Raw genomic sequence first — 23,663 nt, forward strand, 5'->3', positions numbered from 1 at the left:
TCTCACCTTTTCTCTTGCAATCGGGATGCGTCCTGGTCTGCTCGGTAGATGAGGAATTTAAAGTCAAGGCTGCCTTTGTTCTCCAGCATGAAGGTGCAGGTTTTCCTGCTGCCCTTCACCATGGCACCGAAGTTGATGAGCGAGGCGGGGTGAATGCTGTACTTGCTGAACACAGCTTTCGCCGACACCCTCACTGGGATGACGGCGACGGTCTCGCCTCCTCCGCAGATGCTGGGCTCCATCACCTGCAGCCAGAGGAGGGCTTGGTAAAACCAGCAAAGAGGCCAGCCTCTGACTCTGTTCCCTGATCCCATCCCAGGTCCCCATCAGCTCATCCTCCCTGTTTCAACGCCTCCTCCGGAGCCAGACTTTCAGCTCCGCTTAGGAAGCATCACAAATGTTTTCTGAGACATTGCTGTCACCTACGAGAATTACCCAGCTAAAGCCCTCCTTCCAGAAGGCACCTGTCCTGCTCACGCTCCCAAGACGTGCTGTGCCACCGCTGCCTGGCTGGGGCAGCTCACCTGGTAGTGCAGGACGGGTTTGTCCTCGATATTCACTTCCGTCTTGGGGTGGAAGAACACCTGGACCTGCACAGGGCGCCCGGAGGCAGCCAGCAGGCCCTTCTGCGGCTGGATAGTGAAGTGGCTTGCCAGGTCTGGTATGGTGGTGCCTGCAGCTTTCAGCTGGAAACTGGGGAGAAAGGGAAGGAACAAAGACCTCTGCAGTTAAAAGTACAAGTGCCACCAGCACAGCCAGGACTTGACATAAGACCATAAAAAAATTAAAAGGGAAAGAGTCCAGCTCTGCTTGGGGAATCTCAGATCTTGAGAGAGTGCAGACCATCATGAGTGTTGCAAACTAACCTCGACAGCCAATTTTCTCATCCCCTCCTTTAAAGAGTCATAAAGAGAAAGGAGCTGCCCCTCAGAGGAAGGCAATGGATCTCAGCAGTGAGTGGCTTCAATTTCAGGGCCTCTCCTTCTGGTTCCTGCTCAGCTGTGAAGGACTTCTGGTGTGGGGCTGCATTCTCCCTTAAAGTCTTTGAGATTAGGGAGCCCGGGCTTTTTATTTAACCAGACCACGAGGCAGCCAGCACGGGAAGCGGTTCTAGCCATGGGCAGGAGGAGAAGGCAGGCCTGGGCAGATGGTGGCACCACGCGTTCACAGACCAGGCAGCTGGACCCACCTGTACGCAATCTCGTACTTCCCCTTGTTCCTCAGAGTCAGCACTTGCTTCGCATCATCCAGGACTTTCAGGACTCCAAAATCCACGGTGCCACCTGCACCTGCAGAAAACCCGCAGAGCCAGGCAAGAAACGGGGAGTATTTGTGAGCTGCTACAGACCACACCAAGTGACAAGACAGATATTTCAACACTTCCAGGCCAATTTCAATTGGCCTCTCAATACTGAAATGGGGCTTATAAGAAAGGTGGGCACAGGTGTTTCCTGGGGGGCTGTAGTGACAGGACAGGGGGCAATGGCTTTGAACTGGAGGAGGGGAGATTTACATGAGCTGTTGGGAAGAAATTCTTCACTGTGAGGGTGGCGAGGCACTGGCAGAGGCTGCCCGGAGCAGCTGTGGCTGCCCCACTCAAGGCCAGGTTGGACGGGGCTTGGGGCAACCTGGGCTAGTGGAAGGTGTTCCTGCCCATGGCAGGGGGGTTGGGACAAGACAATCTTTGAGGTCCTTTCCAACCCAAACTGTTCTATGACACTTGGAGTTCTCAGGCAGCCCAAAACCCTTCTCAGGAAGTTTCCGTTCTTGGAAATTTTCTTTAGCTACTTTGCTGCCCTTGCTCTTCTTACTCGGAGAATATCTGCAGGGTTTAGCAGGTGAGGAGCTGGGTTTCTGTCTTCTTGCTTCCAAGCACTGATCCAACAACTTTATGTGCCCTGCTGAGCCCTCAGGAGCTGCCAATTGCTCGCTCACATCGCTGTGGTTTCTAAGCCCCCAGACCAACCTGCACACTGCAAAGCTCAGGGGCGAGAGACTCGAGGCTGGCTGTGCCCTGACAGCCCTTCACTCCACTCAACTTGCAGGATACGCGCTTTATGTGACCGGGCCACGCTTGCATGCTACCCCATCCCAAGCGCTTTGGTTGCTCACCTGCCAAGGCAAGGCAACGCACCCAGACTGCTTTGTTTTGGGGCGTCCACTGACCTTTAGGAATGTTGATGATTGGAGCAACATCATAGCCCTCTGCAGAAACGAGGATATTTTCGGTCTGGACAATCCCCAGGATGTTTTCTGCATCTGAAACCTGAGGCAGCGAGAAACGAACAGTGCTTAGACCGTTCTCTTAAATTCTTTTGGTAGACAACATACGAGTCCTTGTCTCTGCTGGCTGCTTCCACCATGGCCTCCCCTGCTTGACAAGCACTTGTGGATTCCCAAACTCTCCCAACCTGCTCATCTCACAGGCTGACCCAGCGAGATGCTGCTGCAGTAAGAAGCCCTACCAGCCCAGCTCGGCACTCCTTCAGCAGGGAGTGCTGCCACGGAAGCACCCGGGGAGACACAGCGATGGAAAAACAATCTCAAGAATTGTGAGGTGTCCCAGAGCAGGTGGCATTGACCGTCAACCCTCTCCCCTTCAATCACCCAGCATCCTCACTGAAGTGCAGCCCCCAAACCACGGGGAACAAAAGCCCAGGGTGACAGCTTGTTGCTCTCCGTTAAGAGCCCCGGACAAGCTCCAGCATGGGCGCAGGGAGCACGCCGAGGTCTGGACAACCAAACAACAGCATTCAACCACGCACAGCGGCAAGGTGGCTGTAACGCGGGCTCAGGACACAGCGCCTGGTTGTCTGGGCTGACGCAGATGCTCAGGGATGCACCATGTGCTCTGGTGAACCCAGGCTGAGGCAGCAGAAGTTGGGGTCACAGCAGCCTTGTGTCCCTCAGGTGCAGCTCTTCCTGGCCTGGCAGCACACATGCCCCCTGAAGCTCAGCTATAAGAGCAAGTTCCTTGCCGCTAAGGGCCTGCCCCCCCGGCGATGCGGGTAGAAAGGAACCTCGGGAAGGCTCATCCTTTGTCCCCCTCTTTGCAGGGAACCCTTCAAGCACAGCCTCCACCCCAAAGATCTTGTTGCCCTGCCAGGGAGGGCACAGTCCCCCTCACCTCCAGTCGGATTGTCTTCTCAATGTTGAGAGCCTTTGTGGGCTTGAAATACAGATGCATGTCAAACTCCGTGCGCGGACCAACGATGCCCTCACGTTGTGACACGGAGAAGTCCTCGCCCAGGTTTTCCAGCCCACAGAGCCGCCAGGCCACAGGCAGCAGGGTGCTGTTTCGCAGGACCAGGGTCTTGCTGTCCTCCCTGCAGAGGCAGAAAGACACCCTGCACCAGCTGCTCGATGGTCAGGATAGGCCTTGCAACTGAATGCATCTTGGAGCAGCCCTATGCATTAGTTTATATATATATCTTTATCTATACACATCCAGTATTTATAGTATCCATAACATTAGTTAAATGTTTTCTCTGTGTCACAAGTCTCAGAGGTGAGGTCCTGGGGAAGGGCTGGGTGCTAACGGTGTATCCAACAGAAGGGACATAAGGAGGAGCAACTGCACTGCTCTCCGAACCAGCAGACGAGATACAAATGAATCAAGATGCCCATTGCACCACGTTGCTGGGGGGCTACAGAGCTTGCGGCTGTCCTGAGAGAACCAAGCCAGCAAGGAACGGTGAGCAAGAGACCGGGAACTGCTGGCAGAAAGAGGGACGCCAGCCCAACATCCAGCCTGAAGGGCCGTGCAGCCAGCCAGAGAGGCTGAAGGTGAGCTCACCGACAGCACCCGTCCCCAGCAGAGGGGCCGTGGGATGACTGACCTGTGCAGAAGCAGCCTGTTGAAATGCACGCGCTTGGGGCTGACCCTCAGCTCCACCTTCACCCCCTGGCAGCACAGGGGGAAGACCACCGGCTCTGGGTTCTCCTTAATGCGGCAGACGAGCTTGTCTTCCACCAGACCAGCTGAAGTGGGGTACGCCCAAATGCTCAGCTTCTAGCCCCGTCCCCGAAACAAGAAATACAGAAGAGCACTCAGTGAGCAGGAGGAATGGCTCCTGGGCACTTACACCAGTGCCTGCCCTACCTGCTGTCCCCTACCTGCTTCTCGTTCGGTTTCAGCCTCATGCTGGGAGGTTCTACAAGGAACGTGTCCGCCTTGAGATCGCGCTCAAAGGAGAAATGCGCCTCTACTTCCAAGGGGGTGACGTTGAGGATGGTTATCGTCTCACAGTTGCTGGGATAGTCCAGTGCCTTGTACCTGTCCGCAAAAGGGGAGAAGGCTGCAGAGGAGACCGTCGCCTTCACGCCACACCAAGGAAAGCGCCATGTCCTGGCAGCGGGAGGCTGCACTGCAAGACCATGTTCCAACAAGCAGGCCAAGAAAAAGGATCATTTTCAGGGGCACACTGGATGCTATGTGTCTCCATCCTTGCGTTACTTTGATGTCCACCCCTGTACTTGGTGCCTCCAGCCCAGACACGTGATGATGCACAGGCCACTTAAAGAGCATTTTACAAATTAGAAATTCAAAGATGCCTGGAAAAACAGAGGTACTGCAGGCACGTGGGTTCTCCCCCTTTCTTTGTTGGGTTTCCTTCCCTGCAGGGTAGAAAGAAATGCTCTTGGAAAGAGCTTTTAAAAATAGTTTAGCTTTTGTCTTCCAAAACAGTCACGAGATTGCCTTGTATTTCACAGGTTAGCTCAAAGCCTGAGGGAAGGAAATAGAGAGGATTCATTCCCAAGAGGAATGCTGAATTTAAAAAAAACGTCCCTTCCCTCGGGTATGGAGCAGATTTGGGAGTTAAAGGGTTAAAAAGCACAAACAGAAACCCAAGGCCATGCAGCAGCCTGACTAAAGATCCCCTTTTGGTTTTTGAACTGTTTTGATTTCATTTGCTTGGGTTGTCAAAATACCACTAGCTCTCCAGAGCTCCCATGAAGAGGACAACTTAATTTCTACTATTGAAAAAAAAAGCTATGTTAAAAATAGAAATGCGCCAGCAGCTACAATGGCAACTTTTTCAGGCAGACTTTGTCCAGCATTGAGGACGGGGAAACAGAATTTCCATTTTCATTCCTCTGCAGATCCCCCACGCCCCCATATCCGCAGGTCGAATCATAAGGCCTTACTAATATTACAAACGGATGAATGTTTTACAAAACCATCAGCAGAGTAATTGCTTGTTCAGTCCACCTGTAGAGCTCAAAGCACTTTTAAAAAACATCATAAAGTTCATTTCGTAGGTGACGAAGCTGAGATGCGGCGGGGGGACACAAGCTGCTCCAAGTGACCTTCAGGCTGGAAGCAGCACATGGCTCTGGCCACCAAGGCACCCACCAGGGAGGAAGAACAGCTCCGTCTCTCCCCTGCTCCTCCAGGACTCACTTGCCCATCATCTGCTCAAGTTCACACATCTGTGGCCCTTCAGCCCCCTGCATCTCCCAGGCAGGTCTCCACCTGGGCCTGCCCTGAATTGTGCCTCTGGGACGGCTCGTCCCCAGACGTGTCCGTGACAGCACGAGGCCCTGGAGGTGCCATCCCAACGTCCCATGCTGTGCAGGCAGCACATCAGGATGCTCGCTCAGGGCGGGGAGCACGTACCAGTCTCTTGACTTCCCACACAGCAGCGGTCCAAAGTGGAAGACACCCGTCTCCGTGACATACTGCTTGAAGACAATGTCATCGTCTCCCTTGCTCTTCCTTCGGTGGGGAAACACCAGCCTGGGCAGAGAAAACAGGGAATGAAGAGCTGTGAGATGCTCCAAGTAGAAAACCTGGTCAGAAAGCCGTAACCCTTACTGGTGGCCGCGGTACCAGTACGCCCAGCTCCAGGCATGGGACAAGATGCTGGGCGGCTCAGGCAGCACGCTCTGCCCGAGCCAGAAGGTCAGCGGGGTACAAGGGGCAGCCCTGGCTCTGAGCCCACGGGGGAGCAGCGTGGGAGGCTCCCAGGGGCAAGCCTTACCGTGGGTCTTGGCTGATGGTGGGGTACAGGCAGGTGCCCCTGCAGGGCAGCTGGTACAGTCGCTTTGTCCCCAGGATCTCAAAACGCAGCGTCTGCTCAAACTGGCCCAGCACCGTGGAGCTGAAGTGGACCTTCAGTTCCACCTCGCCGCGGGCAGGCACTATCCACCGGCAGCTGCTCAGCCTGGCAGTTAAAGAGAGGGCTTCAGACACGGCTAATGAGCAAACAAGACGAGGAGGAGGGTTGTGGACTCGCCATCCCACGGAGGCACCAACAGAGGGGCCCTGAGGAGCTGGGGATGACAGACCTCACTTGACAGGGTGGCCGCGAAGCAGAAGGATCTCCTCAGCCCTCAGCTCACCTGACATGTCTCGGCGGGGATGGGACCGTGTCCTCGCCGCTTTGGTGCGCCCCAGGAGAAGATACGGGTCCTTCCCTGTCCAGCCCCTGGAGACATCTCCTGCCCTGACTGGAGCTCTGCTTCTCTCTCGCAGCCTCCCAGCTGCCCGCAGCTTTCTCCTCGCTCGACTGGCTCCTCACAGGGGCGACCTGCTCCTCTGCGGTCTGAGCCACAAGGGGAGGGAGAAAACAGAGAGGTGAGACCTGCCCCGAGACATCCCCCTCCGGGAAAGCAAGCTGTGGGTTTGTTAACAATTAGGGGAAGCACTAAATAAACAACCACATCTGCCCAGGGACTTGGTCTTCCTCACCAGGTTTAGTTTTGCCTACAACACTCTCCTTGCCCAGGACCTCAAGGCAAGGCGAGGGCTTGAGGGGTTTTTTTAAACCGTTATTCTCATCTTACAGACATCACAGTGATCCTTCCCCACCCACCCCCCTGCCCTGGCACCTTCACTTCGGGCACAACGGGGGCATCCACGAGACTTACGGCAGCATTCTTGTCTTCTTCTGCAGTGGCGCCTTCTGGCACAACAAAGACAAAGTGCTTGAGGGCTTCTCCTGCTGCAGGGGCCATCCGCTCTGCCGGGTAGTGGATCACGGAGTAGAAAGCAGTAGGGGGAATGGGAAGCCCGGAGGGACCCAGTCCAAGGCTATCCAGGACCTAAAGCGTAAGAGAAAACCCTGTTTGTACCCCTGTCACCTTCATCCTCACACTCACTCCTTAAAGGCACGGAGCTTTCGGCAATGTGGTGGGGCTTTATTTATATGGGGCACAGCGCTTCTTCATGCCCAGTGGAGTGGGCAGGCTCCAGAGCAGTGCCAGGACCTACAAGTGGGACCTCGAGAGAAACCTCTCCCCGGAGTGACTCAGCTGAAGGAAACCTGAGCTGCCCTGCCCTGGGACCATTTGCAATGATTTCCAGGCTGGGAAATTCTCTCAACAGACGGGATGCTTGTACAGAGAGCACTCCTGCTTCCCACCCACCTGAGGGATGGTGAGAACCTCCCCCAGCCATGGGGCTGCTGCGGAGCCATTGTGGAACATCATCGGTGGCCTGGACCGGGGCCCAGGAGCACGGTAGGCTCAGCCTCCGAGCCTCACAGGGCTCTACCTGCTCTGCCGCTGGCAGCTCGCTGCTCTCCAGGATCTTCCTAGTCATATCTTCTGAGCCCAGCACCTGGATGTCCAAGCAGGGCACCCCGACACCCTGGCCTCTGGCTGACCCTTTTGCACCTTCCCCTTCCAGCTGAGGTATTCTGGCATCCTCAAGAGCCTTCAGTTTTGCCAGATGCTCTTTCTCCAGCCTCTCCTGATGCTCCTTCTCTCTGTCCCTCCAGCTCCTGGGGCTGGATGAGTGCTGGGGCTGCTCTTCTGCTGGGTGCCGTGCGTCCTCGTGGTTCAGGGGGAACAGCAGGATACCCTGAACCCTGTCCCAGGATGCCAAAATACGCGCAACATCCCTCTGCGACGTCTCGTAGATATTAAACCTCAGGGCCAAGTTCTCGCTGTCACTCTGGGCCTCATTTTTTGTTTCCCCCTCTTCCAGGTCTGTGGGGTGTGCAGCCGCTGCCAGGTGGGCATCCATCAGGGTGACCTTGCTCTGCTTTTGCTCATCTTCCTTTGTGCAGCGTGCAACAGAGCCCAGGCGCTTCCTTACAGATCGTGTCTTGACCACCCCCTTGGTGACCTCCGACCTCTGGCTGTTGGATGTGTTGGTGTTGCTGGTGGGACTGTTCATGCCCTGGGCAGGAAGAGCAAAAAAAGCAGGGAGCATTTCAAAGCACTGACTCAGGTGCTGTAGGGCAGCAATGATCTTTACAATAGCACCCCAAACCTCGCTCGAGACCTGTGCTAGGCACCCTATAAATCCCAGTTCAGAACATAGCTGGTACCCAGTTTAGCTCAACAAACCAAACTCTTCAGTGTCAGACTGATGAGGGGTCCTGCAAACCAGCTGAGGAACAGAACAGGTTCCCAAACCAAGCAGAGAACTTAAGACACCTCCTTACTCCCGTGCAGTCCTCTGGGTTCATTTCTGGTGCGCTGAGCATCCCTGTGGCTGGCTGATTCTTTGCAAAGTCTGCCTGCTTCTTTGCAAAGTCTGCCTGCTAATGAATACCTAAGGCCTGGGGGCATCTCCTGCCAGACATGTAGGAAAAGACCCCACATCCTAGACAGATCATGGCTCACAGGTGTAAGTCACAGGCAGAGTGGGAAGAAACGCTGGACTAAAACTACCTAGGGCTTCAGTAGTCAATATGTGGAGTTACATGAAGCCAGGACTCAAAGGCAGCATGATCTTAGTAGAGCAGCTCTAGCAGCAAACCCATGGGAAGACACCCCGGTGCAGCAGCAGCACGATCAGACCCCGGTGGTTGTTTCCCAGCGCAGCCCCACATGTTGCTCCTGCCAGGTGCTCGTCCCCAGCACTGCGTGGGGCTCCCTGAGGCACGGCGCAGCTCCGTAGGAAGGTCCCCAGGGCTTTCAGTCATCTCTGTAAACAACCACGCACCTGCTTGACACCAGGCCGGCTTTCCCTCCTCAAAGCATTCTCTTGGTCTTTTCCAGTCTTTCTCTTCCCCTGCTCAGAATTCTTCAGCTCTTCCTCCTTCAAGCGTTCCAGCTCCTGCCGACGCTTTTCCTCAAGCTCTCGAGCTAGCTGCTCCATCTCCCTTCAGCAAGCCAAACAGAAAACACGCCCGAGAGTCACCACCAGAAGTCTGGGCTTGCCGCCATCCCAGCTGGTCCTGCACTTCATTCCCTGACCCTGAGGCCAGGCAGAACCGTTAGGCCATCTCTGTGGACCTCCCTCAGCCTGGGGAGGCTGGGAATATCCCAAGTGAGGAGAGGTGGGAGGGGACCTCCAGGGCCAGCCAAACCTCAGCCTTGCTTCATAAGGTCAGCCTGGGCTGAACGAAGTGCGGAAACACACGCTCGCTTTAAGCGGGTCCCCCTCCCAGTTTCGGACTTAGCCTGTGCATCCTCCTCAACCCCTGCGGCCTCCCCTCCTGGGCTGCTTTGCTGGATCAGAGCTTCTCCCAGGCTGACCTGCTGCTGCAGCTGAGGGTGAGCCCAAGAGCCACCGGCTTCTATGGCCGGTGTCGCTCAGGAAGGAAAAACCTGGGAGATCAGCAAGGACTTCCCCTACGGCAGGACTGGGATCTAAACCAAGCCAGCACGGCTGTGCCTCACACCAAGCCACACCACAACCCCTCTGGTGTGGGGAAGAAGGGGGGTGAAGATGAGAATCAACGTAATTAACTTAGAGACACTTCTAAGGAGCAGCGGCCAGGCAAGCCCAGAGCCCAGGTGCCGGCAGCCACCGTCTAAACCCGCGGGCTCCCCGCTCAGCTGGAGAGAAGATGTTCTCTCCCGGGAGGAAGGGCCTTCCTCTGCTGGGAACCTGGGGGTGAAACTGCCCGCCTGGAGCAGACCCTTTCGGGCCTTCGCTCCGTGACCCCTCTGAGCTCAACCGAGGTCTCCGGAGCAGGAAAACCCTGCAGGGGCACCCTCCTGGGGAGTTACAGGCGCACAGACCTCTGCCTCCTCTCGCGCTGGACTTGGCGTATCTGGTTATGAAGCTGAATTTTCTGCTCCGCAGTGAGGGCATCATACTCATCCTCGTCCATCTCCCAGAGACGTTCTCTCTCCCTGCGGGCAGCTTCTTCCTGCTCCCGTCCTTCAGCCAAGGCCAGAGGAGAAACCATTAGCAGAGCTTGCTGTTGGGGGTGAGCTGCCAGGATTCACAGCTGTGTCCCGAGCCAGCCGATCATCCTGCCAGGAGGTGCTGGGGAGCTCACAGCCCTGCTCCAAAATTCAGATCAGCCCCTGAACTATCAACAGTTCACGGTGAGTTCCCGCGCCTTGCCTGGCTCCTGCGCACCAGCGTGGCGGGCAGCTGCTGCTGCTGCTTCGGTTCTGAGCCACAACAGCTGGCACTTGTGCCCAGGCTTTCACAGTAGAGACCAAGGGAAGTCTTCACAGCCTCAGCTCTGCTCTGCTGCATTTTAAGCAACTGTGAGCTGAGCGCTGGCTACACCCAGGCAGAAGGTGGAAGGATTAATAAGAGCACTTCTTACAAGCCCTGCTGGTAACCCAGATACACACAGATAAGGCTGAGTGCTTGACAGGGAAGATTTGAGAGGTGCGGAGATGAAAAGTCTCACCTTCCTGCTCTTTTGCAGCTGTCTCCCTGGCTTTAAAGGACACATAATCCTGGAACAGGTTCACGACATGGATGTGAGGCCGATTTCCAACAGCTTTGAGCAGGCAGAGGAGAGCAGATGCCATGTTGTGCGCAAAGAGGGTTTCCAGGCCATCAAACACCACGCCCTGGTAGCAGTCACTCAGCTGCGAATAAAGTTGAAAAGGAACAGCTTTTCTAGCCAGCTGTGGCACACACGGGGCTCTCAGCCAGTCAGTAAATGTCCACTGTCAGCAGATGTCAAAGGACACCAGCCATCGTTGTGTCCAGCGCATCGGCCCAGACAAGCTCTGATCTTTCCCCACGTTCTGCCACCTTGGGGCATCTGCAGCTTCCCCCAAGGATCCCTGCGTGCAGCTCGGGGCTCCTCCGAGAGCAGATACAGACCTCCTCTCCAAACTGCCTCGCTGCCTGTCTCTCCGGAGCAGGAACGCAGCATCTGCCCCCACCCCACCCCACCCCACGTACCTGGAGCCTTTCGGAGAGGATGGCCACCAGCAAGTCCTCGGGCAGCACGCAGCTCAGACAGCCCAGCCCTCCCTCTGTGCTGCCACCGATGCTCAGCCATCGCTGCGCAGGGACGCAGGGAAGGGGAGGGTGGAGATGAGAAATGGAGGAGCCCTGCAATGTTGAACGCCACAAGTAAACCAAACCACTTGGGTAACCCCTGAACAGTTCCAACTGCTGGGCTTGCAGCCAGGGTTTCCCACTAGCGGGAGGCTCGAACCAACCCTGCAGGCCAGCAGCTCCAGGGGACAACCCTGGAGGACACATCCCGTGGCTTGCAAGCCCCCGGCACAGCGTCCCGCAGCTTTGCCCACTGCCTGCGGCCACATTAGCCAGGACTGCGCTTTGCCAACAAACTGTTGAGGCCCAGTCGAGATTTCTGCCAGAGCACAGGGGTTTGTTCCCACCCCAAGCATGCCCAGCTGGCGCTCTGCACCACACACCCACACACCAGCCCCCACTCTAAGCAGCCCCTTCGCTTCTCAGATGCAACAGAAAGGACCCAGGCATTACCCAGCGCAGATCACGCTTCACCTGGCAGCTTGTCGAATCCCTTCGATGCTGTTCCCGGGATTGGGATGCACGGCCATGCGGCTTCCTCTTGCTTGCTGCAGTGCTCACCGGCCTTTGGGAACTCGGGGACTGCAGGCTGCCGTCCTCCTCAGAGCTGGACTGGCGCAGCGCTGAGCTGTGCCCGGCCTTGGCGCGGCACTGCACGCTGAGAGAGACATCTGCATTGTGACCTGCAGAGGGGACAGATGGCTCAGCGGGGCTGGCGATGGGTGCTGCGGGGAGCAAGCAGGCACCTTCCACCCCTGGCAGGGACACAACACTTGTCCCCCAGCCTGCTGGGCACTAGCAGCGCTGCTCTCCAGAAGCAGATCCTGCCCTGCTTCCCTTACTAGCACGATAAAGCTGAGAGAGGACGGAAAGGCCAGAGAGTTTGTCGTGCACAGCCCCGTGTCCCTCCTTAATAAACATGCACACAGGTGACACTTTGCACAGCAGCTCCCCTATGGATCAAGCCAAAGATTCGTCCCCCAGCACCATCATTTTCCTACCTTGCACCCATCCTGCCTTCTCCCGTGGAGACTGTAACGGGCAGCCCTGCCCCAGCAGCATCACCCATCTCCATGGAAGCTAAACCCTCTGCCTGGGATAACCCCACCTGGCACCCAGAGCCTTTTCCCTTCCACCAGCTCCCAACCACCCAGGTTCAAAGCTGAGCAATGTAAAACGTCCCCTGCCAAGGCCAGCGTCTGGCCTCACCCTGCAGAGCTCAGGGCAACAACTGCCCAAGAAAGTTTCCCCAAAGTCTCCAGTCTCACATGGAGCACAGCACAGCACGTGCCAGCTCCGCAACCTGACAGTGTCAGTATAGGGGGAAAAAAAAATACATTTCCAGAGAAAAAGAGCTCATCTGCAGTGCGTCTCATCCAAAACTCCTCCAAGAGGTTATTCTTCCCTTCCTCTCATGTCTGTGAAGCCACACTCACAGTCAGTCACCTAGAGCTTAATGAGCCACTTCGGAGGGTTATTCCTTGTTCAAGCGGGCAGCAGTTCTGCCTGATGGCCACAGGGAGCAAGCTGGATTCAGCTCGGAGAAAATGTGTTTATAAAGCTCTGAGAAAGGTATGGGTGTGCTTCACCACTCCCAGAAAAAGGAACGTGTGTCAAGAAGCCCAGAGGCAGTAAAAATGCCTTTGTCTGACCCCTCAAAACAGAGCTTCTTATTCACCCGAGCTGTGTTATGAAATGGCTCTGCATTTCTACACGCTTGCACCCGTGCTCCCCAAGAGACCCAAGGGCTGCCAAACTCCTCTGGAGCAAGCAGAAGCAGGTGGCCATGGTGGGTTTCCAAAGCGCCGCTCTGCGCCCAGTGTTCCTCCTTACCCTCATCCTCTGTCTCCTTGTGGCTCTGCTCAGCGGCAGCCCTGATGCACAGCTCCCGGGCACGGAGCCCTGCCGCGCTGCTCCCGTCAGAGATGGCTTCTGTCACCACGGCGTCGATGGACAAGCAGGCAGCGCCGTAATATTTGGACAGGGCGACCGCTGCCGCTGTCTTTCCTTGAGAGAGAGAGGAAGGCGGCTTGGTGACATTTGCAGGTGAAGCATTCTCAGCGACAGGCTCTGGAAAGCCCCCCCAGAGGCTTTGCAGGTTTCAAGGACGTTCAGAAAGCACATGTCCCTTTAGGGGACACCACGAGGGAGGCAGCTTCAGCACGGTCAGAAGCGCTGAACTCCAGAGCCAGGTGGATCGCCTCCACCTCCGGTTCAGCCCAGGACTTTGTCCCTTGTGGTGTGACCTCAGCCCTGGGCCAGGACATTGTTTCGAGCCCTGGCCCACCACCACCGTTCGCTACCCTGTGCTGGTGGGTGCCAGCTGAGCGCAGTCTGGGGGTCAGCATGGGCTAGGGGCTGCTCCCATGAGGAAACACGGGCACCAGGCAATGTGGTCCCATGCAGCAAGAGGGACATGGCCACCCCATCTGGGGGGACAAGAGCCTAGCTATAGGGACACAAGATGAGCCACACCACTGGCACCAGCTAGGCAGAGGCCTGGGACCGTTTCACGGACCAGCAGAGCTGTGGCTTGCCTCGCTTCACTTCAACTGGCCGACCAAGCACCACGGCCCACCAGGATAAGTCTCTCCTGCTTCCCGCTCTCCTTGCAGCCAACAGCTCACGTACCTGTCCGAGGTGCCCCATGGACGATGATGACGATCCCTCTGCGGCTTCCGCCTGTGCGCCGTTCGGCAGAGATATCGATGCCCAGGTGGCGGGCGATGGCCCTACGGACAGGGCTGTCGGCCAGCTCTCCTGCAGCCTCCTTGCTGCTGCTGGTGCTCTGCTGGTGCTCTGCTGTGTAGAACCAGGTAGAAAAGTCAGCCTCCTGCCTCCCTGGGACCCTGATCGCCCTCCCCATCCCCTCAGACCCTGGGAGAGGAGACTGCTGCAAGCAATGTCACAGCCCAGATCTCATCGTGCCCGTCCTCGAGGCTCGCGCAGATCCAGCTGCTGGCGAAGGGGCCTGTTCAGAGCACAGTAAGTGGGGTGGCAGGAGGAGGAAAGAGCATCTGGCAACACCCAGGAGGCCTGGGCCACATCTTCCATGAACCCTCCCCACGGTCCTCATGGGAGTTTGGTCCCGGGTCCTGGTGCCTAAGGGGGGTGACAGGTGCAACTGGGCATTGGGAACAGTCCCGAGGGAGATGGCACCAGGCTGCAGTGAAGCAATGGAGGTGGCACTGAAGTCCACCGCTGGGGCCCTTTTGCCACAACGGACAAAATAGGTGAAGAGCTTCGGGTTACCACCCGTCCCGCGTCTTTCCTTAACACCTTCCTCCTCCTCTTCCTCACATTCGGATTCTGAATTCACCCTGTTGGACTGGCTTTCATCGAAAAGGGAGGGGGGAACGACCGAGCTACGGGGTGAGGTGCTGCCAACAACCCCAGCGGAGTGCTTTCTGCCCCCATCTGACAGGTGCCAGGCACCTTCAGAGCTGGCCGAGGAGGAAGGACGTGGGGAAGGAATGGCAACCTGCTCTTGGCCATTCCCACTTTGCAGGGCCACAAGCAAAAGCAAAACTCTCCTAAGGAGGGAGACTCCCAAGGCACCGAGGAGCCTGTCCAGGGGTATTCTGAGCTTGTGCTTGTGTTGCCGCGAAGGAACAAATCTAAACCAGCTCGTTATATTAGACTTGGTCCTACAGGCTGAAGAACTCATCTGAGCCTGCTCTTTGTGGCTGAGGGACACAAGGGGACACCCTGATGATTTCCCCAGTGTGTGGCAGTAAGATATGAGCTTGCTTTAGCTGCACTCAGAGCTGCAAGAGGATGCGTCTTACAAGCCACAGGTTTTCACCTAGCAATTCCTCCACCAAGCTGGGGAACAGGCGGCTGCTAAAAGCACGGGCTTTCCGTGGAGAATGAGGTCATGGAGAACTCGGGGCACGCAGCCTGGACTCCCTGCTGTGTCCACACTCAGGACAGACCATGCCAAACCCTCACCCTTGTCCTGGTCCGCTGGGTCCCCAGTCTTGGGCTTTGCTTGATCATCCTGCAGCCCCTTCTGGTCCTGAGAGTACTCCAGCACCTCTGGGGGCAGCTTCTCACCCGGGCCACGCAGAGGCAGCAACAAGGTGTTGCGGCTGTCGTAGTCGTTCAGCATGCGCAGGACCTGTGCGCGGAGGGACGAGAAACCACATACAGGAGGGGTTTCTTGACCACACGAACACACTGCCCAGCCAACCAGTCTTCTCCCCCATGCCTTCCTCCCAGCACGGACTACCCAAGCACCCCCCTCGGCCTGGCAGCAGGGCTGGCTGCCCCTCAAGTGCCACCAGGCTGTGCCCTGGGGACTGCCTCCATCTCCCTGGCGCAAGCCCGGGAATGCCACCACAGCACTGTGAAGCTACGGCAGCACGCACACGGGGACCAGACCTTCCCGCTCACCTGCTCCTCCTCAAGGTACTGCTGGTCAAACTCCAGCGAGTAAAACTCGATGGGAAACTCGCACGGGTTCTTCACCACCACTGTCCCCTCCGCCCCATGGCTGTATGGCAGCACCGGTCCCAGCTCAAGCACTGGGGGGCTGAACTCCAGCTGCGGCTCCAGACCTTGTCCCGAGACCTGCAGCTGGAGGTGCTGGCTGCTCTGGCAAATGTTAATCTTCAGCCTCCTTCTGTAGGACTTCTGAAAAGAGAGAAGCACAGAAAGGTCCTGCGCTAAGTCCCAGGTGACAAGGGCCTGGAATTCAACCCTTGCCCCAAGGTCAGCGGTGTCATCGGTACCTCTAAGGTGAATGGAAAACAGGTATTTAATTATAGCAGAGGCTGCAGCACCTGCATGCTGGCTCCAGGTAACTGGGATGGATCCTGGGTGAGGTGTAACTGGCTGTTTGGTGTCAGATCTGAAACAGTCTGTCACACGTTTTCACCCAGTCACGAGGGAGCGCAGCGCTCATGAGAAAGGTCCTCGGGGTTACGCTGCCCAGACACAGCTGTGGCACTGCTGCATCAGGCAAACACCAGCCACGCAAGAGGCAGATGAGCTCTCGCTGGCTAGAAATAAGGGTCATCTTCTCTGCTCAGCGTTTGGCTCTGGCCAAAGCCCAACACAAGCTGGTGGCATCCCTACTAGCAATTATACCGTCCCTGGGACTGTTCCCAGGCATGGAAGCACTTGTGTCCATGCTGTCACACACTGCCAGCTTCCAAGTCACTGTGGCCACATGCAAACTGCCTTTGGGAATGCTCCATCACTTAAGCTGACTCCCAGACCGCGTGGGAACACGCAGGCAGGTTGGGCCAGAGCCACAGGGACTGCTGGCAGTGTACCGCTACAGGTGACAGTCCCGCCGTGCCCAGGAAGGTGTCTGGCGGCTGTTTTGTCTGCTGGTACCGGCAGCAGGATTAGCCCAGGTTGGCCCTTCCAGGGTTGTCCCCCGCGAGCATGCCAGCTGCTCTGCGCCGGGGCGTTGCAGCCTGCAGATATGCCCACACGAGGTGGAAGGTGAGGGGAGACAGGTGGATCTCCTCCATGTGCCGAGAGGGAGCCACACCGCCGAGCCTGGATGCTCCCTGTGCAACTCCCCGTGGGGATTCCAAAGCGCTTCTCAGAAGTGCGCGCTACAGGGGAAACTGGGGCACAGCGGGTATGGGGCTGGCAGAAAGCTCCATGCGGAGGCCAGACCTCATCCCCTGCGCTGGGCTCTCATTTCCACACTGCCCTGCCAGACCTCCGCGGGGTGACACCTGCCAATCTCACCTCTTCCACGGGTGAAAACCTGACTCGCATGTTGCATCGCTGTCCGGGAGCGAGGGTTCCGGCCGAGGGCAGTGCCTCAAAGACACGGGGCTTGGCTTCCAACTCCTGCAGCAGCTTCCGACGCATGCTCGCTGACAAGCATTTGTCCACCTGGGCACAGAAACCAGGCGTGTGAGGTGGCCTTTGTGGGGACAGACTCTTGGTTCCTGCCGTGCTCTGAGATACTGCCACGGTGCGAAGAGCACCCACGTCCAAACCAGACGTGGCCACCATAACCTGGTGGCACCATAAACGGGAGCAAAGATGTGTAGGCAGGGCAGGCAGATGGGGAGGCACTGTTCTCAGAGGAGGAGGAATGGGTGAAGATGGCAGAGAAGTGAAGCATCAGCTAACGAACAGGTCCAGGCGAAGCAGCCTTGCCCCGTACCCTCAGAAGCTTCCTCAGCCAAGCTGTAGCCCAAGCGCCCAGGCAGCCACGGGGACAGAAAGGGCAAGAGAGGCAAAGAAAACCCAACCAAGAAGTTACGTGTCACACCTTGTCTGTGCTTTACCTTAACAGGCTCGTGCACGGTGACGAACCATTGACAGGGGACCTGGAGCTGATTGTGGAGCTGGACAGTTTCTTCCCGGCACTGCCCACACTGGACAGCGGAGAACTCCAGCCTGTCCCTGGAGAGGCAGAGGGACGGCACAGTCACGTCGGCACGGAGGCGGACATGGAACGTGGGGCCACCTGCTACCTAGTGAAGGACAGAACATCCAGCTGAGAGACCAGGTGACATCTGCTGCTGTGTCCAGCCTGCTGCCTGCCCCAAAAGGTGGTACCTTGATGGGCAGGAGCACGTCCACCTCTCCCAGTGGCAGGTTGGCGCTTTGTGGGTCAAAGCGCACTCTGAAGGTCTTAGTCTTGCAGCAGGGCAGGCACTTCACATGGTCCAGATCCACACTGAAACCTTGAACAGATGAAAATAAAGCAGCTGAGATACATCTCATGTCGCTTGTGTGTCACAAGCACGTTAAGGCCACGCGGGCGTCCTGGCTGGCAGCTCTGCGAAAGACCCCCTTGTATCCCCGGAGAAGCCTGCTGCTCTTTCTCCCTTGTCACCGCCCAAGGAGAAAGCGTTTTCGCAGCCAGAATCCAAGGTCCACATGGTAAAAATGAAACCCATCAGGCTGAGCTTCAGCAATTCCTTCCTTGGGCATCTCAGGGAAGGATGCACAGACCTCCCCGAAGGAGAATTTCCAACGAAGATTCCCCCATGCTGCGGTGTTCCCTGGACAACAACTTAGAGAAGACACCTGACCACCCCTCAGACACAGCAAGTCACCGTTTGATGGGACACAGCCTTGCCTCAGGGCCTGTCGTGGAAGCCTGTTTTGATACACCAGAGGATCTCACAGGCTCTTTTCTCAATAAAGGCTCAACTGAAGGGCTATGACATCATGAAGTCTAAACAAAGCACTTCCAAACCACAAAGGGTCCCGTCCGTTTGCAACACGAGCCCACAGAGAGCACAAAACCTCGGCTGTCACTCATGGTAGCCAAGAGCAGAAGATGATGAGAGGTGACCAAGGTGATCAGCCCACCTAGTCCCTGAAATGAGGTGTCAGGGCAGTCCCAGGCAGACCAGGTCTCTGGGCACTGCTGTCCAGGAGAATTCAGGCTCTAAAGCACCGAGCAGGGGGCAGTCAGGAAGAAAAAAGCTGTACAAACAGGCACGCAACACGCCCCCACACACCCAGTGACTTAAGCTCATCTGTCAAGCCCACGGGAAGTCCCTCCAGCACTGGTTACCTGTGCCACACAAGGCACGCCTATCAGCGAGGAAGGACACAGGCAACCGCCCGGGGTTGGTGATCTTCACAAGGTGCGTGCGGACGGTACCAGGAATGACACAGCCAAAGTCCAGGATGTACTCAGGCAGCTGAACTCTGAAAGGAAGAGAGACATTCCTTAAACCACAGCCCGGCTACATCTCCAGGTGGACAGAAGACACAAATAAAGTGGGTATTTGCTGCTGTAAAAACCCAGCTCAAGCCTGTGAAAGCCAAGGCCTGACCACCTGGTAGTAACACTTCGGTAAGTCATGGAGGGTGCAGGTCCTAGGTTTTATCAGCTACCATTGGGACCTCAACACAAAATTGTGTTTAACTGGTCGCAGCTCCTCGGCTACAAAGAGCCACTGTGGCTAAGTCCACCAGACCTCCACTGGCCTCAGTGGAACTGCTAACCTGGTGTACAGCCCAAGCCTGAAATCGCTTCAGGACCTTGCAATGAGATTTGCCTGCACAGGCAATCTTCCCCGCTCTGCAGCCAGGTCTGTCCCCAGAGCAGCCCCGGGAAAGGCAGGAATCGGCACTGACAGCGTTCAAGGGCAGCTCCTTCTCCAGAGCAATCCCACTCGGGAAAGCGCATAAGTGGTCTGTTTTGCAGAGCATTTTCTTCCTGAACTGGAGCCTACCGTGCCCCTGCCTCATCAGGAAGGAGCAGAGGGAAGGACCAAGTCACCCAGGCAAGCCCTACGGTCCCACCAGCATCTACACCCCCTGCTTTAGGGTTTCTCAGCCCGTGCGATTCCCTGCTGGCTTTGCTTAGCGTGGCCTGTTAGTTGGAACAAAGATGCCAGCTTTGAGTTGCCTCTTTCAGAGCTGGTCAGCAGGGACGGTGTCTGTGCTGTCTGGAGGGGCTGGACGGTCTGCACTGGACCCCCTCAGCACTAAGAGCAGAACCCAGCACCTGTGGGGAGCTGAGCACCCCAGGGTGGCACTATGAAGTGAGGACACTCGGCTGCTCACAAGGAGCACGTCAAAGCTACCAGGGTCAGACCCTTTCTGCAGTGCCCAGCTACTGCCAGCTCTGCAGACACCAGGAGCTCTCGGGAGCAGGGGTGCACTGCTGGGTGTCACCCTCGGGGCACCTGGAGTCTCTACTAACTTGAGAAGCCTCCGACGAGCATGCTGGTCAAAGGCCGCTTCCTCTGGGGGGCCGGAGCTGAGAGCTTTCTGCTGCTCCAGGGCATGTTCCTCTATCAGCAACTGCTCCACCTGCAGCTGCAGCTGCGTGTCCCACTGAGGCAAGGAAAGAGAGCGGCTGGTTAGCAAAGGTCCTGCCCAAGGCACAGGCTTGTCTCTGAGAGAGGATCCCACCCTGATCTTGTTGAGAGGGGCGATGGAGTCCCTCTGCCTCGCTGCTCAGCGTCTGTGACACCTCCTGCTCCCTTAGTCAAGACCTGATCTCAAGGGAAACAGACTCCAGCACCTTCGCCTGCCCAGTCACTGTCATTAAAGCTGATCTGGCCAGACAAACAGACAGGCAGGCCAGGAACCTTCCAGAGCTCCGAGTATTTGCCTGCCCCCAACCAGTGCCAGAGCAGCTTGGACAGCAGCTCTCTTGGAAAGGGAACCACGAGAAAGCTGATGCCTCTTGGAGATGACCGCTGACAGCACAGCCCCAGGGCGCAGTCAGGCTGCTGCTGGTAAGCTGGGTCGTGAGCAACAAACCCCTCAGACACGACCCGCAGCTCCTTCAAAGTGCCGGGAACTCAGTCACTTGAGCACGGCCTTCAGGAGCTCTCCCTGAGGCAGTCGGGGAGCTGGTGCATCTGCTGGAGGGACAACAGCCAGAGCTGGGCAGCCCCTGGGGCAGCACTGAGCTGACACATGCTCGTGGCCAGGTGCGGGCAGGGAGGTCCCAAGTGCCAGCAGGGCCCCAGGAAGCCTGCTGCGGGGTGCCCAGGGCTCGAGTGACACAGGGGCAGGGTGGCACATGCCAAATGGGGCTTCTCACCGCGGTGTCCGCGTCGTCCCTGGGTGGCTCCGCGGCTGCAGCCTCCCCCAGAGCAACTGCTTCAGCTCTCTGGCTGTCCTTTGCCATCTTCTCTTTGGCCTCTTTGAGGACCTTCTCGTATTTTGCATTTCCTGGAGGAAGAAGCGATCCACAAATAGAAGCGTGGACGCCGTGCCAATCCCACTTAAGCTGGGAAGCCCCACTCCCCTGATGCTGGCCTCTCCCAGAAACAAACTCCTTGAGCAATCTATGGGAAGTGGATGCTGCTGCTCCTCTCTGAATCCTGACGTTCACTACCACCCACCTTCCCCCCTACAGAGGAGCATCCCATCCCCTGCAACGCGATGGCAAATCCAACCCTGCCAACATCCCTGCCAGCCCGCGTTACAGCTTCCCCAAGCTTTTCTGCCCAGCCGCCACCTTCCCAGGCCTCCGACAGATATGCTGGCAAGCTCTGCAGGGTGGTTCCTGGGGCAAAGCCCACATGGGCTCACCTGCTAGAGACCCAGGAAGCAACCCGAGGGTTGAGTGTTGCTCTGACAGCCCTGAAACCTCCAGGCTCGGTGGGGGTGGGGGTGAGCTGCCCTGTGGGCATATGACATGGGGAAAAAGCCAGGGGACCTTCCCGTGGAGCAGAGAGGCAGTGCTCACCGCTGATGTTCCTGGGCAGGTCCAAGCAGATCCTGGGAAGGGTCCCTTCTCCTCTCAGGGTGATGCTTGCTGGTTCCAGGTGACCCACTTGAATCTGCAAAGCCCTGCAGAAGACTCCAGGCACTCCTGGCAGGTAACAGACTTTGAGCACTTGCTCCTTGCCAGGTCCAATGTAACCCTGCAGGGCATGGGAGACAAGAGAGGGAATGCACCAAAGAGCGTTTGGTGGGGGGACGGCTCAGGCGATAGGCACACTGAGAAGAGAAAACAGCTTCTCCTATGGAAGAAAACGTCAGACAACACGGCCTTCTAGCTTTCTCGTATCCTAAAAGCTCGAGCCTCCTACACCAGGGTGCAGTATGTCCTTCAGAGGGCTCGTAAGGCTGCATTCCCACAGCACAGACCGCCCTTTGCTCAGCGGGAGCGCAGCTCTGCTGCTCACAGTGCTTACCCTCTGCTAGCAAGAGCCAGACTGAATAAAGAAAAGCTCTTTTACCAGCTGCTGCGGAAGACGAGCTAAGGCCCATGCCCTCAGCAGGGCCAGCAGCTCCTCACACTGCACGTCAGCGGTTGCCAGGCTGCTGCTGAAGGGCCTGACTCATTCATCATCCCAACCAAACATCTCCTGCCTGCGTGGTTACACCAGGGGTGCGTGAGCCCATCCAGACTCACAGCGACCTGCAAACATACATCTCTGGAAATGCAGGAGCAGACCAGGACAAATTCTAGGGAAGAAGGTGTTGCTGGGAAGGACATCTCCTCCCTGGGCTTCCAGAAAGGCTCTCCAAGCCTCAGGCTGGGCTCACACCAGCCACATTGAGAGCACATGGAAGCAGACAGCAGCATGGCTCTGGGTGACCGGGCACAGACGCAGACGCCTTGGGCTCGCCCTCTGCACGCTGGGCTGGACCCTCGGCTCCCCGCTCCCCTGCACGCTGCAGGGGAAGCCGCTGAGCGGGACAGCTCCTGCCACTTGGTCCCCTGAGCCCGTACTCCAGCGCACAGCGCAGCTGCAGCAAAGGTGAGCCCTGCCAAGCTGCCAGCACCCACGCTGCTGCTGCAGCAGCTGGCTGCACGGGTCCAAGCAGAGCTGCGTCTTCGGAAGCCCGCGGGAAGAGGGCATCAGTGTGTCATCCCTTGTAGGAGACGGGCATGAAAACAATGTGAAAGCCATTTGGCTTCCTCTTCCCCTTGCAAAAAGGGACAAAGATAGGAACGCTGCTTCAGCTCAAAGACAGCCACGCAGGACTAAGAAGCTGGGGCGCCGGGATGCTGCAAACTCCTCTCCTGGCTGTTCCAGCCCCGAACCTCCCTGACCCCCTCGCTGCCCCACAAAACTGCTGCGAAGCAGCAAAGCTGGAGGAGGGACCAATACAAGGGCTGCTAAAATTTCTGGCAAAGCAGCTTCATGCCCAGGCAAGACAGTATTTCAGTCCTGCTTAGTGCTGGCAGGGGGCAGGTGGGGTTTCTTACAGGCAGGGACAGGGAGTACGTCCTGCTTGACCACACAACCTGGGGAAGGTGACCCTCACAAGAGCCTGCACCGTCTGGCTCCAGTGTCGGCACAACCACAGAGCTCAGCACTCGGGGTCCAAAGAGCTACCAAAGCCCTCGTGCCTCCCGCCGGCGGCTGCTGCAGGATGCCAGAGCCACCCACCAGCAAAGGCCATGAAGGGGCTCTAGTAGGACCGCGCTTGCTCGACCTTCTCTGCCACCCAGCAGCAGTTGCTTACAGCCCTGGCTCTCCGTGCCGGTTTTGTGGCTCTGTCTTCCTTTTCTTTTTTTCCACCTGCCCCACCACCTTTTTTCCCTATAACCCTCTCCTGGGCAGCCTGGCCAGGGTGAATCACTTGTGCTACTCACCATGCTGGGCACGGCCAGGGGCACGCCAAGCGGAGGGCTGTCCGCAGCGGCTGCGCTGGAGCCGAGCACCACGTAGGTGAATCCCACCTTCCCTCTGTTCTGCAGGGTGACCTCCGCTTCCTTGACTTTGTTAAACAGCTGGAGAGAAGACAGAGGAGCGGGAAGTTACAGACGCAGGTCTGCTGCTGGGAGTCTCCTTCCCTTTTCCCTGGCTTGAAAGCACATGAACACAGCGCAGAAGCAGGGAGCGCAGGGGAGGTACAGGCACTGCGGTGTCCTGGGTTAACCTGGGCGACCCCCAGCCACAGGGTACCCCTTAGCCCTACGCAGGAACACTATTGACGGCAGCACGTAGAGGTGCAGTAATAAATAAACCAGGGGACACAAGCCCTCTGCTCTTTAAGGTGTCACCTAACAGCCAGCTGAAACAAAAGAGGAGGCATCGAGGCATTTCAGAATAAGAGGCACCTGCATACAAGTATTTGCAAGCAAAAC

At 57.2% G+C, this 23,663-nt stretch overlaps 1 protein-coding gene across 1 annotated transcript in view; it reads right to left on the bottom strand.

Annotated features, from left to right (window-relative positions):
- LOC308057241 (hydrocephalus-inducing protein homolog) overlaps window positions 1-23,663 on the bottom strand; it is a 100,210-nt gene that overhangs the window by 8,856 nt on the left and 67,691 nt on the right. The window contains exons 26-57 of the mRNA XM_080411361.1: window positions 23,169-23,306; window positions 21,306-21,483; window positions 20,655-20,785; window positions 19,803-19,936; window positions 18,663-18,799; window positions 17,693-17,820; window positions 17,419-17,607; window positions 16,868-17,017; window positions 15,554-15,793; window positions 15,110-15,278; window positions 13,790-13,960; window positions 12,748-13,165; window positions 11,955-12,013; window positions 11,633-11,883; window positions 11,060-11,212; window positions 10,554-10,737; window positions 9,925-10,066; window positions 8,893-9,059; window positions 8,397-8,488; window positions 7,499-8,272; window positions 6,874-7,047; window positions 6,346-6,548; window positions 5,985-6,167; window positions 5,834-5,889; window positions 5,621-5,768; window positions 4,117-4,276; window positions 3,840-4,012; window positions 3,128-3,326; window positions 2,167-2,266; window positions 1,190-1,289; window positions 525-693; window positions 7-245 (exon numbers count right to left, since the gene is read on the bottom strand). Coding sequence (XP_080267487.1) covers window positions 7-245; window positions 525-693; window positions 1,190-1,289; window positions 2,167-2,266; window positions 3,128-3,326; window positions 3,840-4,012; window positions 4,117-4,276; window positions 5,621-5,768; window positions 5,834-5,889; window positions 5,985-6,167; window positions 6,346-6,548; window positions 6,874-7,047; window positions 7,499-8,272; window positions 8,397-8,488; window positions 8,893-9,059; window positions 9,925-10,066; window positions 10,554-10,737; window positions 11,060-11,212; window positions 11,633-11,883; window positions 11,955-12,013; window positions 12,748-13,165; window positions 13,790-13,960; window positions 15,110-15,278; window positions 15,554-15,793; window positions 16,868-17,017; window positions 17,419-17,607; window positions 17,693-17,820; window positions 18,663-18,799; window positions 19,803-19,936; window positions 20,655-20,785; window positions 21,306-21,483; window positions 23,169-23,306 — 5,909 coding nt within the window. The remainder of the gene's footprint in view (window positions 1-6; window positions 246-524; window positions 694-1,189; window positions 1,290-2,166; window positions 2,267-3,127; window positions 3,327-3,839; window positions 4,013-4,116; window positions 4,277-5,620; window positions 5,769-5,833; window positions 5,890-5,984; window positions 6,168-6,345; window positions 6,549-6,873; window positions 7,048-7,498; window positions 8,273-8,396; window positions 8,489-8,892; window positions 9,060-9,924; window positions 10,067-10,553; window positions 10,738-11,059; window positions 11,213-11,632; window positions 11,884-11,954; window positions 12,014-12,747; window positions 13,166-13,789; window positions 13,961-15,109; window positions 15,279-15,553; window positions 15,794-16,867; window positions 17,018-17,418; window positions 17,608-17,692; window positions 17,821-18,662; window positions 18,800-19,802; window positions 19,937-20,654; window positions 20,786-21,305; window positions 21,484-23,168; window positions 23,307-23,663) is intronic.

Source organism: Falco punctatus (genome assembly GCF_963210335.1).
Source record: "Falco punctatus genome assembly, contig: scaffold_125, whole genome shotgun sequence".
Classification (NCBI taxonomy): domain Eukaryota; kingdom Metazoa; phylum Chordata; class Aves; order Falconiformes; family Falconidae; genus Falco; species Falco punctatus.